Source organism: Arvicanthis niloticus, chromosome 4, assembly GCF_011762505.2.
Source record: "Arvicanthis niloticus isolate mArvNil1 chromosome 4, mArvNil1.pat.X, whole genome shotgun sequence".
NCBI classification, from domain to species: Eukaryota; Metazoa; Chordata; class Mammalia; order Rodentia; family Muridae; genus Arvicanthis; species Arvicanthis niloticus.
In genome coordinates this window covers 84,652,731-84,670,085 of record NC_047661.1, presented here as the reverse complement: position 1 = coordinate 84,670,085, position 17,355 = coordinate 84,652,731, and the positions used below count along the sequence as shown (strand labels likewise).

Here is a 17,355-nt window from a genome sequence, read left to right as displayed (position 1 = left end):
GTGAGGACATCTTCCCCCTTTGAATTAGCAGCAACATCCAAGTGGGTGCCCGAACCACCCTGCCTGGCCAGAAGGTGGGATATGCAGTGTTGGGAGAGTTCAAAATGAGCAGAGGTACAGAACACTGACTCCTATTGTCCCTGCACAGTGTAGAGTCCAGTCAGGGGTCCTGCTTGAGGAGATGCGGAGATGCAGAGGAAAGGAAAATTTAAAATGATTGTCAAGATCCCCTGTGAGAGATTGGCCCCAAGCTCTGGAACACACTGCTTTGAGGCCTACTTTCAGAGAACCATGGGGGTGGTGAGGGAGAGAGGACTCCAGTGGGAGACTGGAATGTAAGAATGAGAACTTTGTTGCGGGGACAAAGATGACTCCTTGGTGACCAAGAAGGTGAAACAGCTGGTCACAGAATTTGGCTCAATCAACTCCATCCCTGACCTGCAATTGAGGCTCCTGGTTGTCAGGGAGGGAGAATTGAGTCCATAAGACATTCGGTGTATATTTAGGGAAGGGGAAGGTCCTGAGGCAGTGGGAGCCCCAAGTACCTTCCTAGCCTGGCCCAGACTATCCTTCCCCATTTGACTAAACAGCCCAGATAAGCCACATCTGTGCAGTGGACAAAACCACATTTACTTCCCTCTGATCCTTGCCACAATCCTGTGATAAAATGAGAGTCACTGTATACTCTTTAGAACACCAGTAAGCACTGTTTATTTTCAGCTTTGTCCATGCTTAGGCGGGAGATGGGTGGGTAGTGCCTTTTCTGTGAAACCTGTGTGTTGGGAACAGTGTTTTTCACTACTGGTGTGTTGTGCTGTGTGCCTGACAGCATTTCTGTTTCATACAAGAGCAGAGGAGCCTCCAGCAGGTCAGGCCACATGCTCAGGCTCCCACGTAAAAGGCCCAGGTCTTGATTCCTATCTATTTGACTCCAGATCAGGAATTCATGAAAATACTGGTGCTGGGCAAAACACCAAAGTGTCCTGGCTGGAGAGATCACCTGAGGTGAGTGGACACTTCTCCAAGGAAGCTGCAGACAGGCCCCAGTTCCACAGACAGGTTGGACTCTTGATTTTATCCTGCAGAGAATATTGGGGTGACTTGAAAAAGAAAGGGCCCTCTCCTATGGAGACTCTGGGAACAGGTGAGCATAGTAGGTGAAACCGAGCTAAGTGTCTGTTCCTCAGGATTAGTTTGGGTTAGAGATCATCCTGAGGGTAGGCTACAGAAGAGCACGGAGAGAAGAAAGAGATTATACCAGTAAAGAGAAAACGGAGATCTGGCAGGCTGTACCAACTGTGGCCTGCAGGGAGGGGATCGTCCAGTAGATGCTGCGGTTGGAGAATATCTACAGACTGACTAACAGACTGACCACAGACAGGGGTGCAGAGAGGCAGGTAGATCCCTGAGAAGATGCTTAGGCCAACTAGAGGCCTACCAAGGACTTAGGTCAGGTGTGGGGCAGGTCTCGATGCCAGGAAGGTATTAAATGAGCTTCCAGCTTATTTACTTGTCCTAATTAACCATAAAATGAGCCCAAGAGGCAGAATTAAGCTGTCAGTTTCTCTCTGCCTATTTTCACTATCTCCATCCCCGCCATGTGGCCCCGCAGGCCACAGCACCAAGGCCAGAGCATTTCTGTTCTCCACTTCAGTAGAATACTCTCTATCACTGTCTCAGCAAGAGCCAAGGATGCGGACAGAAAGGTAAAAGTTATATGAGGTTGAGTCACCGTAAGGTTTCATCAGCCAAGCATGACGACGTAGTAGTTGGGATGTTCTATCAGCCTCTTTGAGACCCAGGCAAAACTCCTCCAATGGGTAATGAGCATGCCACTTGTCAATCATGAAGAGACATGGATAATCTCAGGAGACAAATGTTATTGTTGGTCTGGCTGCGGAGCAAATATGGACAGTTTGCCAGGTAGCATGAACACAAGATTGGAAGTCGATTACAAATTGATTCAATCCCAGCTTTGTATTCTGTGGCCTTGAAAGAGCTAACTTCTCTGAGCCTATTCTGGTAAAATGAGCAACCATTTCCTGGGTGTAGCAAACAAAAAAAAAATTAAAAAAATAAAAGTATAAAGAAGAAAAAAAAATAAAAGAGGCAAAGAAAAATAAAAACGGCAAAGGTGCCTGACACCTGTGGATTATCTTAGAAGCCAAAATTACTTCCGAATTGTTTTGTATTGGTCCCTTGACTCTTTTCTAGCCAGGTGGTGGTGAACTGCATTTCTTTGTGTGCCTTGGTAGCAATGGAGGCCAGCAGCTGGTTTCTTTCCCTTCGCTGAGTTCTCACCTTCTGTTACAGTGCCCAGACAAGCGAGGAGGCTGTCGTGTTAGTTGATTTAAATGATGTGAACTATGACTAGTCCACAAAACAAGCGAGTTGCCCATGGATGATGAAGCAGTGAGTTGGCTTCCCATGCCATCACAGTCCGTGCCCTCTTGACTGATTTGTTGAGTGTGCCACCCTTCAGGAGTCAGGATATGGGGTTTTCACATGTTCCTCCTCCACACACACTGCAGCAGCCATCAGAGGCAGCTCACTGATCATCCTTCACCAGAGACAGAAAGTTCAACGGAGACAGAATGGACAAGGACCTGCTTGACCAGAAAGAGTGAGCCCCGCTGACAAACACCAGGCCAAAGTAGATAGGCCTGATGCCCGTGGATTTGAGCTGGAAACTGCTTTCCTTTTGGAGCAGCCTGATGGGGGCATCTTGCATGCCAGGACCCTTTGACCCCATTGATTAATTGTTTTGAAATCGATAGGCACATTGCCTGGCAAAAAGCTACAGATTAAAAAAAAAAAAATCCCACTTTAAAAAAAAACAAAACAAAAAGACCATCTGTCATTTAACTTCATGGGAACTTGCAGCGACCCTTCCCACTGTTACTGTTACTTCCCATGCCTATCCCTTGAGCTCTCCCGTCCTCCTCTCAGTCCTCTGGGGGTCTAGACTGCAGGCAGAAGAGCTTCTCTTGTTATTTTTCTTCTTCAATTTGCTCTTAATGCTCTGAGGGCAGCAGGCGGCTTGCCTCTAATTGCAGTTGTCACACCCCATCAAGCTGAGCTGGGTCTGCAGGAGGGGTCAAAGGAGGAGCTAAGGCACCCTCGGGGTAGCTGGGCTTGAACAGGGGGCCTACTTTGTTCTCTCCTGGCTAAGGGGTGGGGGCTGAGATGGATCCTCTATGGACCCAGGCTTGCATGTCTGCTCATTATACGAAGTGCCTGACATTAACCCCACCCTGAGGGTCTCGTGTTGATTTCCAGGGTGATGAGAATAGATGTGTCCAGTTCACTGACTGACTATGAGATGTAGACTAAGAATTTTTCTAAATGTGTGGGTATTATTTCTGAGTTCGTCCCAACCATCTGCTGCCCTGCAGGAGCATTAAGGCAGGTGACAGGGGGTCAGGATGGGCTCTCACTGCTGGCTCGGGCAGTGTGTGACTCTAGGGTCCATTGATAACCATGAGATTGGCCTGACTTGTTTGCCTCCTGGCAGCCCAGTGTGTTCTCAGAGATTGCTGCTTTATGGACTGTCATGCTGGTTGGGCATGCCTACTTGGACTCATGAGACAACACCTGGGTAAAGGCACATTGCTTCTCCTATGCACTTTGTAGATCTGGGAGCATCTCAGGCTTCCTCACCACACACACACACACACACACACACACACACACACACACACAAATCATTCTGCTTTTTTCTGGGTCGTCAGCATCCAGCTATGGACTGAATCTTGGTCCTCGGAAGGGCTGTGAGTAGGGATTTTCCTCTTTCTGGTGCTCCATTCTGAGATACCAACCCTTTAAAAACAATCAAACCCTTGTCTGTAGCAGTGCCTTGGAGGGAAGCAGACCATTAAAATAGTTGGTGGTCCCTGAGACAGGTCTTTATTGGGAGTTCCTCTGGGAAACCTGAGGGCTCAATTCCCCTTTCCATATAGAATGTTCAAATAAGATCTTGGGAAGGTAATGGAGGAATATCATAGGCTTGTCCTGGACTCCTTTCCTGCCTCTCCCAACTATTGTCACATCCAGCCTCAAACAAACAAACAAACAAAAACCAAACAAAAAAAAAAACACAACACCACACACACACACACACACACACACACACACAAATACACACAAATACACACATACTCTCCCAGGACTCAGCTCAGCCTGGCCTGTGACAGCCTCTCTCCACTGTTCTACCGAGGCCTAAGAATTCTGCTTGCTTTCTTTCTTTTGAGGATGGGAACTTGCATCTGGCCTGAAGACCATGCCATCTGCCCTCCCTCTCCCCCAAGGCCCTCACGAGTCTGCATTTTAGGTTCAGAGAGCATCTCTCAAATTCAGACCCAAACAGCTGTGTTCATGTCAAAGCCCCTACAGGAGGGTTCTAAGGCCTTGGGGCTGCTTGTGGCAGGGGTTTCAATATGTCTGGGCTCTCCTGTGCTTGAGAAAGGGAACCGTCCTGAGCCCTTAGAAAGGCTCCTCTTCTTGACTTTCTTCGAGCGTCCTGCTCGTGACTCAGAGGCCATGGGTGTCATCCAGCCTGGCTTCTCCTTAAGCAGCCGGTCTCGGTCAGGCCGCACACTACGCAAGAACTTCCTAAAAATGTTTGCAGTAAGGGCAAACTTACGACCCAGATCTCTGGACTGGCCTTTTTCTCCTTTGGGCTCACTGGATCCCCCAGTCTCACCTTTCTCCCCACCCTTTTCCAGTTCTGGTAAATCTAGCCAGTTGCCCACCAGGTCTGCGAAAACATTGTCCCCCAACACCAAAGGCTGCCGATTTCTGCCTCGTGACATCAATGTGGAGGTCCAGTCATCTGGCTCCACCCACTCTGTCCCCTGTTGGGTACAGCTCTGGTGTTCCAGCAGCTGGGTCTTGGGAAGGACAGCCAGCTCCTTCCCACAGACACTCCTACGGCATGGAAACTTGGGGCTGCTGTCAAAAGATGGTTGGCTGGAGGAGGGACAGGCAGCAGGCCCAGCAGGACCTCCACTACCCTGCCAGTGAGGGCACTCAGGCTGTTCCTGTGAGCTCTCAGGGCAGCTGAAGGTGGGCGTGCCTCCAGAGATCTCCAGCTGTTCCAATGCTGTCTGCACTTGTAGGAGCTTCAGTTCTTGAAGTGCGCCCATCATGCAGTTCATCTGATCCTGTAAGCCATCCCCCAGCTCCTTCATGGATATCTGCAAGGAGAGACAAAACAGGGCCAGTGAGTGCTGGGGCTGCAGGGAGGGTTACCCCCTCACAGCCTTGCACCTCAACCTGTAACGTCTGAACATACACTTTCAGGGTCTACCAAGACAACCATTGGACCTTCACCTATACAGTCTGCTGCGGGGCAGGCCTGTGTCAGGAGAGGAGAAATCGGAACACTGCTCCGGCTAGATAAGAGAATGAACATTAACAGCCGTGGGCTAACCAAGATGGGCACTGTCCTGAAAGCTGCTCAGATGTTCCACCGCTTGCTACATCCACAGTACACTGAAACGATCATTTTAACTTGAAAATGCATTCTCTGTATCTAAGCCATCAAACATCACAGCCTGGTCTAAACTATGTCAAAGTGCTCAGAGCTCATATCAGCCTACAGAGGGAACATGTATCCAATACAAATCCCATTGCATTGCATAATAATGTATTGACTTTGTTACTGCACTGCACACACACACACACACACACACACACACGAGAGAGAGAGAGAGAGAGAGAGAGAGAGAGAGAGAGAGAGAGAGAGAGAGAGAACACAAACAGAATAGACAGCCAGCCATGATGGCTCACACTTGTATTCCCAGCACTAGATTTGAAGTACAGCATATAAAAGTTGAGGCAGGAGAGTTACTTTGAGATTAAGGACAGCCTTGCATATGTAGTAAATTCCAGACAAGCCTGAGCCAAAGAGTGAGATTCCGTTTCAAACAAACAAACAGAAAAATCTAGAATGGCTTTATGGATATGCCTTGTCCAAAATCATTAAGTTGGGGACTGGTGTTTTATGTGTTTGGTTGGTTAGTTGGCTGGTTGTGTGTGTGTGTGTGTGTGTGTGTGTGTGTGTGTGTGTGTGTTTGTGTGTAGAAATGTATATAAATACATATATGTATGTATATGTCAACTTACATTAATAGATTGCCCTATTTTAATCCTGCCCACCACTCTTGGCGATTGTGACTATTCTTGCTTCCATCTGACAGATAAGGAAACAGGCCCATAAGCAATTAGACAATAAAAGGTAGGGCTGAGTTCAGTCTAAGGCTGTACAAAGTGGTAGCAGCATACCCAGAGAAATGGTTGGAGGGTAAGGCTACTGGCTTTTCTTCCAGAGGACCCAGATTCAATTCCCAGCACCCACATGGTAGCTTACAACCATACATAACTCCAGTTCCTGCGGATCTGACACCATCTCCCGGCTTCCTCGATTCATTGCCCTATATGCAGACCAAACACCCATGCACACGAAATTTAAAAAACAAAAACCACTTTTTTCAAGAATGAAAATAGCCACTCTTGTCCCTTTTTGTGCCATTGCTCCCTGACGAATAATGGTGGCAATAAACATTTGAGAGTATTTACCATGTGACAGGAATCACACTGCACAAACTAGGTATCTCATCTCGTTCAATCTCTACAAACTCTGGAGGTTGCTATTCTCACTTCAGCAAGTGAGTAAGCCATAGCAGGAGTGAAGTGAGGGACGTGACACCACACAGCTCATAGAGCCAGGACTTCAGCAACCATCACACTTGCAGATGGCTAGGCAATAGGGCCAAACTTGAAGGCTACTGTGTCCTCTATGAGACAGTAGCAAAGGGAGGGGAAAGGGACACTAGAGAGGAAGCATAGGCCTGAGGCTGCGTCTCACTGTTCTTCACATATGACTGGTCAGGAGAGAGAGACCAGGGAACTCCTTTGTACCAGAAGCCCCTGCCCAACCCTGCCAGCATCCCCCACCCCCACCCAAGCACCTGTTCCCTCATGCTTGGCTCCAGCATTCTTCCTGCCTTCTCAGCCTCTCTGGCTCTGTCATGCCAGAAGCAGGGATTCCAGGATCAGTTCCCCTAACCCCATGTCCTAGGTACCATCTGGAAGGGGCTGAGGGACTGACTTGACTTGGGTGAGGGCCCCACTTGGAGACTGGAAAGGAGAGGCTGCTTCTGATAACATTCACAATGTTCCTAGCCCCTGTGCCCAAGCTGCCTTAGGCCTGCCAGCTCCCTCCCCACATCCTGATCAAATTACTCACAGTGAGCCTCTGTGCGGGAACCATCTGTTTTTTAAGCCCCCCAGAGACCCATGGGATCATCTTACCTCCCAGGCTTGTCTTAATGCCCAGAGCTAAAACCAAGGCATGGTGGGGTGGGGGACTAAACTAGTGGGGGACACAGAAGCACTATAGTGTGGGCTGTCAGTTGGCCCTTTCTGGCTTCTAGGTTAAATCTGCCAACCCTGGCCTGGTAGAGAGAGATCTATCCAAGCTCCCTTGAGCCAGCAGCACTAAAGGTCAGTGGAGGACTGTCAGCCCCTGAGGGCCAGGAGGCCTTTTTCTGGGCTTGCCCTTGCTTTGTGCTTTCTGAGACAGGGAGAGAACAGACACAGGCTAACAGCTCTGGGATTTGCTGGGGACACATATGTGCCATTTGAGTGGCAGGAGACACAGAGCCCACAGAGTAGCTGTGTTTGTCGTTGGTGGTCCTTGTCCTGACCCCCTCTTACACACATGTATTTACTACATATTTACATCAGCTGCTGCTGGTGTAGCCCAAACTCTAGGATGCAAGCCCAGCTCAGCTCCTTCCTGAGGAATTGCATTTCCCTCAGGTTGCCCTATTGATCCCCACTCTCCAATCTACTCTATCACACAGTATCTCTATTCGGTCACCGTGTTCTTGTCTAACTTGTTCCTGCACTGGGTTGGAGTCCTCTTTCCTGAGATATCCTGCTTCTTTCCTTCCATGCTGGGAAATGCTTCAGAAGCTTCCTCCTGCCTTCCATTTAGGCCACCAGCCCCATGAGTGCCTGGCCACCCCTCTGCATGTGTATCTCCATCCCATCCCCTCACACGGTGGCTCTGTAATGTCAAAACTCCGTTACTATGAGTCTACAAAATGCTGTGACCTCTAGTCAAGACTCATGATGGAAACTGCAATTCCTGGAATTTGAATCCATGCCCCTTACATGTCTCCATTGTGTTTCCATCAGGACACCCTCTTAGATCCTTGAGGTATATGTCGCTAGAGTCCTACTTCTGTACTGGAGCCATGTCTTAGCCATCCATGGTTTAAATGCTCAGTTGCTCATGAAATGTGTACTGAATGGCTACTGTTTAAAGGTAGAGACGGAGCTCTGCATCACTGTATGCACTGTATCACCCCAGAAGCCACTTGATGACACTTTGAATGACCGTATGTGGGATGTGGGACTACTGACTCCCCCCCTCACACACACCATCCTTGTAGACTGTTTACTACCTTAAGTCTCATATTAGACAGGGAGAGAGAGAGAGAGAGAGACAGAGAGAGAGAGAGAGAGAGAGAGAGCGAGCCAGGGCCATTTCCCAAGGTTTCGATTCAACAAGCAACAAGGAATCTAAGCTGGCAGGCTTTCATCCAGAAGGAGGAACACAGTCAGACCAGAGGTAGTGGGAGGAATGAAATGACCCCATTCAGTCTCCTCCAGTGTGGAAAAATCCATAAGAAATAAGGCTGACATTTTGTACAGTTTTCCAGCGGGAATGAATGTGTGTGGGGATATATAAATCCAGGGTTGTCCACAAGACAGGGGCTCCTTTTTAAGAAAACAAGGGCTGAAATTGTATCCATATTGAAAATATTCTGTATTGGTTCAAAACTCAGGGATCTAGAAACAAAAGGAAGAGGGTTCAAATCCCAAGTCTGTCATATAGTAGCTGCATTTTAATTTTTCCATGAGGTATTGTTTATTAATTTGTTCTATTTTCTTCAGAGTCTTGCTATGCAGCCTATCTCGGATTCAAATTCACAATTCTCCTGCCTCAGCCTTCCACGTGTTGACATTATAGGATGAACTATCACACCCAACTCAGTTTCTCCATTGGCCTCAAAATACTGGGAATGATCTTGAAAACCTCATCCTCCTGCTTCCCTCCCAGTGCTGGGATTATAGGCACACCCTCCATGCCCAGTTTTATGCAGAGCTGGGAATCAAACCCAAGACTGTAGTAGGCAGGCACTCAAACAACTGAGGTTCATCACCAGCTCTACTTCTCCATTCTTTAGAATAGGAAGAGCGTAGTCTCTGCCGCAATAGCTACTGTGCAGATTAGATGAGGTAATAATTTTCTACATGGCCCAAAGAAAGCATCAAGTGCAGGCTGGCTGTTAAGACTTCCAGTGTGCTTTCAAAATATGTCTTCCTTGGTGAATCTTCACACAGAGTGATGACAGGATTCCATGTATTATATATGGTCTGACCAAAGGGAGCACTTCTTTTGTCTAGCTCCTTATTCCCAACCCTGCCTCACTCAGGGAGGCCACTGAAAGGAAGGGAGGAAGGGGAAGCCTCAGCTTCCTCCTGAACACTCACACTGATTTCCGGGAGCCCAGGCTCAGGCAGAGGACAAACTGACACTAAAGGAAAAACAACTCTGAGAGGGATGAAAAGAAGGAAGCCGTGGGAAGCTGGAAGGGCCAGGGGCGGGGCAAACAGTAGCATCCTCTGGGCCATGTGTGTGAGGGGAGCCAAGAGGACAGCTTTTCCCACCAACCCCAAGGGGATGATGTCATCCATGGACAAAGAGCCAGAGGCTGTACTGCTCTCTTCACTCAGGGCGTGGGACCATCTGGGATCCCAGGGCTTCTCTTGTCTTAGGACCAAAGGGGGAGCAGTGTGGAGTGGGAGCTAAGAAACAGGGTTAGCTTAGATAGCCAGAAATAAATAGCTCTGAGTACCAATCTCCATGCTGCAGGCCTCTTAATATCTCAGAGCTGCAAGGGTCAAGTCATGCCCTACTTGCTCTTGGGAGTCAACTGGTGACATCCTAAGAAGATCTGGTTGGTTCTCATCTGAGTAGACATGGATCCCACAGCCCTGCCTCCTCTGCAGCTCAAGACCATCAGATGCAAAGTCCTTAAACATATCCCAATGGAATGTCTTTGAGCAAGGCTTCAAAGGTCTCCTCACCCACATCTTTGCCCTCATGTTGCCCCCAGTTCATTGCTTACCTCCTGCCTTGCCTGGGATTTGTATTTTTATCCTATACATTTTCTGCATATCAAATTTTAGTCTCTCTAGCCGCAATCTAGTTTTCTTGGTGTGGTCAAGAGTTCCTTGCTATAGTCTAGGAACCCTGTTAAACTTGGCACTTGTCATTGGGAAGATTCACCTGTGTTCTTTAGGTCATTGGGAAGATTCACCTGTGTTCTTTAGGTTGTGAACTTGTGCAATGTCCACCGTTCCGTGTCAGGGATGCAGCCTTTTCTTTGCATTCCTGAACACCACTATCGCCCTGGGTGGCTGGCTAGGCAGGAGAAAGAAGCCCCACCTGAAGAATTAGGAAGTTCCAGGTTGCCTCAGATCATCTTTTCTGGAGCCACTGTTACCCAAACCTTCTTTTCCAAGATACTACATTCACAGTATCTTCAAATTATTTAAATTCCTATTTACTGTTTTTACTTAAATCTACTCATGTTGTTACAATCAACGTGTTTATAAAGGAATTTGCATGAGAAGTGTAACACAAGCCATCAACAGGTGGGAACTGGAAGGATACATGCACCGGGACTCCTGTCCTAAGGCTTTTTGGTATGAGTGGGATCCAAAGGCCTTCCTGTAAACCAGTTGGAGTGCTGTGGGTAGCCAGGCCAGTCAATAGGAGATGGAAGAAGGAGTTACCATCAGATGAGGAAGAAGCGTGGAGAAACCATGGTCCGAGAGCTTCCAAGCCCCAATTCTATTCCTTCCTACTCAGGGCTCCTAAGAGGGAAAACTGACTGCCTGCCATTGGGCAGTAGATCCCTCCATCTTGAGTCATGGAGCAGGAAGGGGTTCTGGGGTCAGCCATCTATGGACAGACCCTCCCATCAGCACTGGCTTGGCCCTTTGTGGTGTGGGAGGAGGAGTTAGAAGGAGATGCCAACATCCTCGGCTCCCTTCCCAAGTCCTGCCTTGGGCCCCTGACTGATCCTGCAGCTGTGCCCTCCTTCCATCCATCTCACGCCCTCTCGGAGCTCAGCCGGAATCCTTTGACACAGGCTCAGCTTTGCCCATGGACTTGGCAGTGTGCCCTGCCTCCCTTCCCCACCCCATTACTCACAAAATCCCCACACAGTTCCTTTCAACCCATGGGGAAGCTAGGAGGAGGCTCTGGGCCGGAAACGGGAAAAGCCCCACTTTTGCCAAGTGACCCATTCTCCAGCTCAGTGAATAGGGACCTTCTTGACTCTTGGCTAGAACTTTCAACAGGAAGGTAACATGGAAACTCTGCCAAGAGCTGCAGCGGGGAGGAGGGTAAAGACAGGAGGAAGGGAAGGGTGAGAAATGATGAGCCTACTTTCCCAAGTGAACCATCTCCTGGGGATCACATGGTCAGGCAAGAAGCAGATGGAGAGAGAAGCCCAGTATTGCCTGCTCTGGAAAGCTGGCCTCTCAGCCTCAGCCAGCCCTCTTTCCTCTGACAGCGTCCTGCAGTCAGCTGAGGAACCTGAAGAAGTTCCCTGCCCCTCTCCTTCCTACTTCAGATTGTCATCCCCTCTTTCCTGATCTCTTCTGATTCTTGTCACTGATTCTTGTCACTGATTCTTGTCTCATCGGCTTCTTCTCCTCTCGTCCTATGTCTCAGGATGTATATCTCTGAGCATGCTGCTGTCTGGTGCACCGAGAAAAGTCAGTCGTGATACTCAAGGCAATCCCACCCACTATTTCCCTACATATAGTCTAGCAAATTCAAATTGGTCTTCAGACACCCACGTGACTTCAGCCTCCGTGTCATCTGCCTATGTTTCATTGTGGGTCCACCTTTGTGTGAGTCCTCATTGATCCCCAAGGTCTCATGTGTGTGCTGTCTCTCTGCGACAGAACACTTGCATCACGTACCTGGATGTTGCCGCTCCTTTCTCAGAGTGTATACTCCCCGTCTTTGCACAGCTCATCAAGCAGGTAGGGACAGCAGCTTTGTCATCGTCTGTCTAGGTCTGAATCCAATCCTCACCACTTATCATCTCTATGACCTTGGCCAAGTTGCCTAACCTTTTCCAGCCTCTATTTTCTTGCTTTAGATATGAAAATAAAGCTGGGCATAATGGCTCACACCTGTAATCTCAGCCAGTCTAGGTAAGATTAGGCAGTGAGACTCTGTCTCAAAACAGCAAACACATACAGACACACACAAACACACACATGGGGGTTGGAGAGAGAGAGAGAGAGAGAGAGAGAGAGAGAGAGAGAGAGAGAGAGAGAGAGAGAGAGCGAGCAAGCAAAGAGTAGACAATAGTAAAAATGCAACTTCTTAGGTTGCTATAACAGTTGGATGGTGTAATGTATTTGGTGTATCTTTTTTTTTTTTTTCAGAACCAAAGCTTGAACACAGGATCTCACACATGCCAGGCAAGTGCTCTATACTGAGTTGCAATACAGCCCTGACTTTTTAACATCAATATCCATATATGCTTACTTTTCTACTAAATAACTATCCCCTCCCCGAAGACCAAATCTAGGTATGTTTTTATCTGTATCCACACACAGTGCCTGTGTCTGGGCAGTGCCTTAAGCCAGTAGGAACTCAGTAAAGCTGTCTGATTCTTATGGAGACCAGTCTGAGGAGCATGACATCAAGTTTATCCAAGACTGGGTCTGGTAACACACACCTTGGTCCTGACCTTGGGAGGCTAAAAGCAGGAAACTCTCAAGTTCAAGACCAGATTTTACTTATATTGTCATTATGCTTCACAGAAGCTATATGAAGTAAATATCTTTAACAATCCATTCTAAAGATGACAAAAGCCACTAATATGCCAGAGCCAGACAGGGCCAAGGTTTGGGTTTAAGTTGACCTGACCCCAAATCATGTGTCCCTACTGAATGACCCCAGACTGGCCTAGAAGCTCTCTATCTTTCCCTTGGGAGAAAAATGGGGTGGGATTTACACACAGAGAATGAGATGTTTTTGCAGAAGCTTTTCTTTGTTTAAAAAAAAAAAGGGGGGGCTGCTTTGCTCGAGACTTGAAGACTCCAATTATAACTTCTCCACACCCTTCTTTTCTCCTTATTTTGCCTTTAGGCCCCATTCCTTAGTCATATGCTAGGACACCCTAAACTTGTAGCCACTAGTGACTAAAGAATTGCCTTCTGGGAATACGAGTTCCCTGTAAGGACTTTTCCCAGCCAATGAGAAAGAAGTCTATTGGTTGCTTCCCCAGGGCTCAACTAGGATGGACATTTCATAATGTTCTCCTATAACATTCCCCTCCTCTAGGAAATCTCCCCAGCCTAGCTGAACTTCAGGAGCTCTGATCATTCAAACTTCATGCATTCAGCTTGTCAGAATTGATCTGAATTCTCAAGAAGTGTCTGTGAGCATCCTACGTCTGCTTCTCCAGTGTGCCTGTGTCTATCTATACATTTGTTGGCACCCTGAATGGATGCCGTGTTTAAGGAACAGCTGATCCCAAGGCCTGTGTTCAGGCAGGCCCCTCTTAGGCAGCTTGAAGGAAAGGGAAGCGCTGGACTGCAAAGCCCCTACCCCCACATAAGAAGAGTGTCAGCTGCTGCCACTTTTTCAAGCCACATTTCATTCCTGAAACTCAACCCTCCTCCCCTTCCAGGCAAGGAGAAAGGACCAGTGCTCTAGCTACCAAGTTAATTGAGCCAGGGTCTCTGAACTCTCTCCTGCATTAATTATTACAATTCATGCTTTTTGCTTCAGGAAATCTGACCATTTGGCTATGTTGCTTTTTTAGGAACAACTCTTCTTGGTTGAATTTCAGTGCCAAGGAAGGAACTGGATTAAAGAGGGAACACGGAATGCCCCGGACAAAGACAATTTCACAACCTGTTAAGGAAAGTTGCCTTTTGCAACAGGTTCATCTCATCGTGTCTACAGGACATTCTTGAAGAGAACTAAATAAAATAAGCAAATGTAGACTTTAGTCAGAATTACATGGGGCATTCCTGGGCAAGAACCAGGAAATAGACAGTCCTTTTGGATGGCACAGAAGATTCTGTCAGGAGTGAACCAACTGCAGACAAAAATCCTGTATGTACTTAACCCCACTACAGCCTGAGAATATAAAGAAGCTCAAAGTTCCCTATCTCCACCATAGCCACGATCCATGAATTCAACCCCTACATTCCATGGATGAGGGCAGCTCAGAGGTGGGCCCAGTCTAACTGCACTTTGCTTTCCTCTTTGCTCCAATTAGGGATACTGAGGCTCAGAGATGCCGCTTTGCTACTTAGACCCTGAGGTGAGGTATCAGGGGGTGAATGAGACCCTGATAGCTCTGCCTATTGCTCTGCTAGGACTCTTCTTCAGTAAGCTGTCACCGGGAGGGAGCAGAATACCACGGGGTGGGGGGTGAAGAACTCTGCCATCGGAGTGTCATTCTGGGCCCCAGGCCAGGCAGTTGCTTCCTCTCCAAGACAGTCAAAGCCTGGAGATGCTCAGACAAAAGGCCAAATGAAAGCTGAAGGGGAGTGGGTGACATTAGTCTCTCCTTCTCCCAGGCACAGGGACTCAAGGCCTTGGTGGGTGTTTGCAGATCAAAATCTGGGAGCTCAGCTCAATACAGACTTCTTTTCTTTTTAAAAAAAAATTCTCTTGACATTCGCAGACTGTCTTCCCCCTCCCTCACCACCTCCCACCTAGAGTGACGTAAGATGCAAATCAGTAAGATTTAGAAAATCCATCCCCATGCCAGGAACACCCACAACCCTCTATAGATGCTGCTCCTGATGTAGGTGGCGTGATCCCAGGTTCCAGGCACAAAGAGGATTCTATTTGATGTTTTTCTCAGCTTGGGCTTTGATCCTCAGTCCATAATGATCTTGGTCTTTCTGGCCACATGTAGTAGGAACGTGAGCAGGGGATATTTATGGGTCAAGACCACCATCCCAAACTAGCATGACAAGCATAGGAAAACTGATAAGGTGCAGGGCCTGGTACAGTTCAGAGGAGCAGCAGTGGACACTGCTAGTAACTTTCATATTTGCGTGTCATCACAGAAAGATCTCAGGAGGAAGGACTAAAGAAGTGAACCATAACCTGAAAAGGCAGACTCTTGGACCAGACCAGACAAGACTAGGGCCAGGTCATCTTGGTCAGCGAGCATCAATGAGTGCACCTGCTACTTCTGCTTCCTTTGTCCACCCTACTACCACCAAAGCCTGCCTGTTATACATTGCCAAGCAGGCAGAGTGGAATCTCTGCAGATAAGACTGGAAAGGTTATCTCGGGATCTAAAGAAGCCTGAGCTGGGCACTCTCTGGATCCAAATCTGCTGTCGGGTGCCTGGATGACCTGACTGAATAGAAGAAAGAAGGAGCAAAGTGAGACAGGAGGGCCTACTGCCATGGGAGATAAAATGAAAAGAGACATTGAGAGGTGAAGTGGGAGGAGGAAGCTGAGGCAGTCTAGATGAAGGGATGGGCGGAGCTGAGAAAAGATGCACACTACCTACCTATCTGCCTGAATCCTGGTGGTAAAGGAACACTAAAAGGGAGGGAGAGAATGAGGGAGGGAGGAGGAGGAGGAAGAGAGGAGACAGAAAAGAGGAGAGAAAAAAGAGAGGAGAGAAGAGAGGCAAGAGAAAGAAAGCAGAATCCACCTGGCTTCCCTCACACACCTCTAACAGTCACTTATCCTTCTTCGGTGATTCATTCCCCTTCCCCAGGGTAGCATACTCACCCTTAGCACCCCGAGGCCCCGCACACTCCCAGCGCACTCCCAAGCCCAGACCTGACATCTGGCCGAGCCTCCACAACTCCCGCTCCGCGATCTGCCAGGCGGCACCCCTCCTCCCCCGTCATTACAGCTGCCACCCTCCTCCCTGCTGGCAGACAAGCCCAGGCAGACAGCCGGCCAAGCCTGCCCCCGCAGCCGCGCCAGCTCTGCCAAGCCCAGCAGAGCTGGGGGCCCCGGGCGGTGCCAGCTCCCCACGATCGAGCAGTCCAGCCTGACCTCCTGCCCAGGGCAGGGATCTGTCTGCGCGTGCAGGAGCCCAGCACCGGACCGCTGGCGCTCGATGCCTGTGCCAGTCATTCCTTCGACTCTGGGCACTTGAGCCTTATTCCGTCCGTGTGCCTGTCCCCTCTGGGTGTGCCCTCCTTTCTCTTCAGTTCTTCTGTCACATTCAACTTGGCTGGATGCTCTGACTCCCTGTTACTTGTCCATATCTCATCAGAAATCTTTGCCAAAGTTTGTTGCCTCTGAGCGATGGCCCTAACCTCTACCTACCAGTTGGCATCCTCTCTTCTCTCCTCTCCTCCCCGCGTCCGCCCCGTTCACGGAGCGCGGGGCCCATGCCAGGTACCTAGGTCTGGGTGGAGCAGCCCTCCCTGTCCCCTGGCTCCTGCTCCGCTCTTACCAGCTCCTGTTTGAGGCGACGCAGATAGCAGTCCATGTCCCTGCTCTCCTTCCTCATTCGCCCATTTGCCGGGCTCGGGCTCACGAGAAAGTAGGGTTCTCAGAGCGCTCCGCGCCCCTATCTGCGCAGAGCTGCGCTCCAGCTCCAGCGTGGGGACTTAGAGTCGCGTCCCCCGCCGCCGCGGCTCTCGGCCCCGGGTAGGGGCGGAGGAAAAGTGCAGCAGCCAATGAGAACTCAGAAGGGGTATCATCGGCCAATGAGAAGAGTGGTCGGGGTGGGGGGTGCGCGGGCCCTGCGACCCGAGAAAGTCTGCCACCGACCTTGCAGCTGCCAGCAGCAACTACTGGGGGACCCGCAGAGGTCTTGGTTAGGTTCTGGGTTCTGTGGGCAGGGGAACTGCCAAGGCCCCCAGTCAAGTGCATTATCTATTACAAAGGAAGAACACAGTTTTAGGAGTGAGGACTAGGCATAGGATCTAGGACTAGGCAGGAGGGTCACAATGTTTAATCTTAACTCCCTTCAGAGAAGAAAAAGCTCTCCTCTGCCTTCCCCTTAAGTCCTTCAGAAGCCTTTTCTTTCTAAAGAGGGTCCTGGAAGCTCGCGGCTCCACTTCATCTCCTCCGGGCCCACTCCTCGCCAGCGGAAGGAAGCGGCTTCCTCTAGGTCTCAGCTGGTGTGACAGTCCGTTGTGTCCTAGGTAGACGTGGTGTTACTGAGTAACAGAGACAAGGTCTCAGCCTTCCATAACTTTTATCGTAGGAGGAGAAGGAACTATGAGACAAACAAGTAAATC

At 49.1% G+C, this 17,355-nt stretch overlaps 1 protein-coding gene across 2 annotated transcripts; it reads right to left on the bottom strand.

The window, feature by feature from the left end:
• Positions 1-682: 682 nt before the first annotated feature.
• Positions 683-16,755, bottom strand: Inka2 (inka box actin regulator 2). 2 transcript variants are annotated; one of them, XM_034501220.2, is made up of 2 exons: positions 16,563-16,755; positions 683-5,195 (listed from the first exon to the last, which is right to left on the bottom strand). In XM_034501220.2, exons 1-2 carry the CDS (start codon positions 16,617-16,619, stop codon positions 4,353-4,355), a joined length of 900 nt encoding a protein of 299 aa, XP_034357111.1. In that variant the 5' UTR covers positions 16,620-16,755; the 3' UTR covers positions 683-4,352. The 2 variants fall into 2 exon arrangements, with proteins under 2 accessions (XP_034357111.1, XP_076789179.1); XM_076933064.1 differs by lacking the exon at positions 16,563-16,755 and adding an exon at positions 15,884-15,962.
• Positions 16,756-17,355: the final 600 nt, after the last annotated feature.

What these genes read in the sequence shown, in the direction of transcription:
- Inka2 (XM_034501220.2), bottom strand. Translation starts at nt 16,619, where the DNA reads ATGAGGAAGGAGAGCAGGGACATGGACTGCTATCTGCGTCGCCTCAAA. An exon ending in GTCGCCTCAAACAGGAGCTG is followed by an intron (nt 5,196 to 16,562) that starts GTAAGAGCGGAG and finishes CTCTCCTTGCAG; the next exon opens with ATATCCATGAAGGAGCTGGG.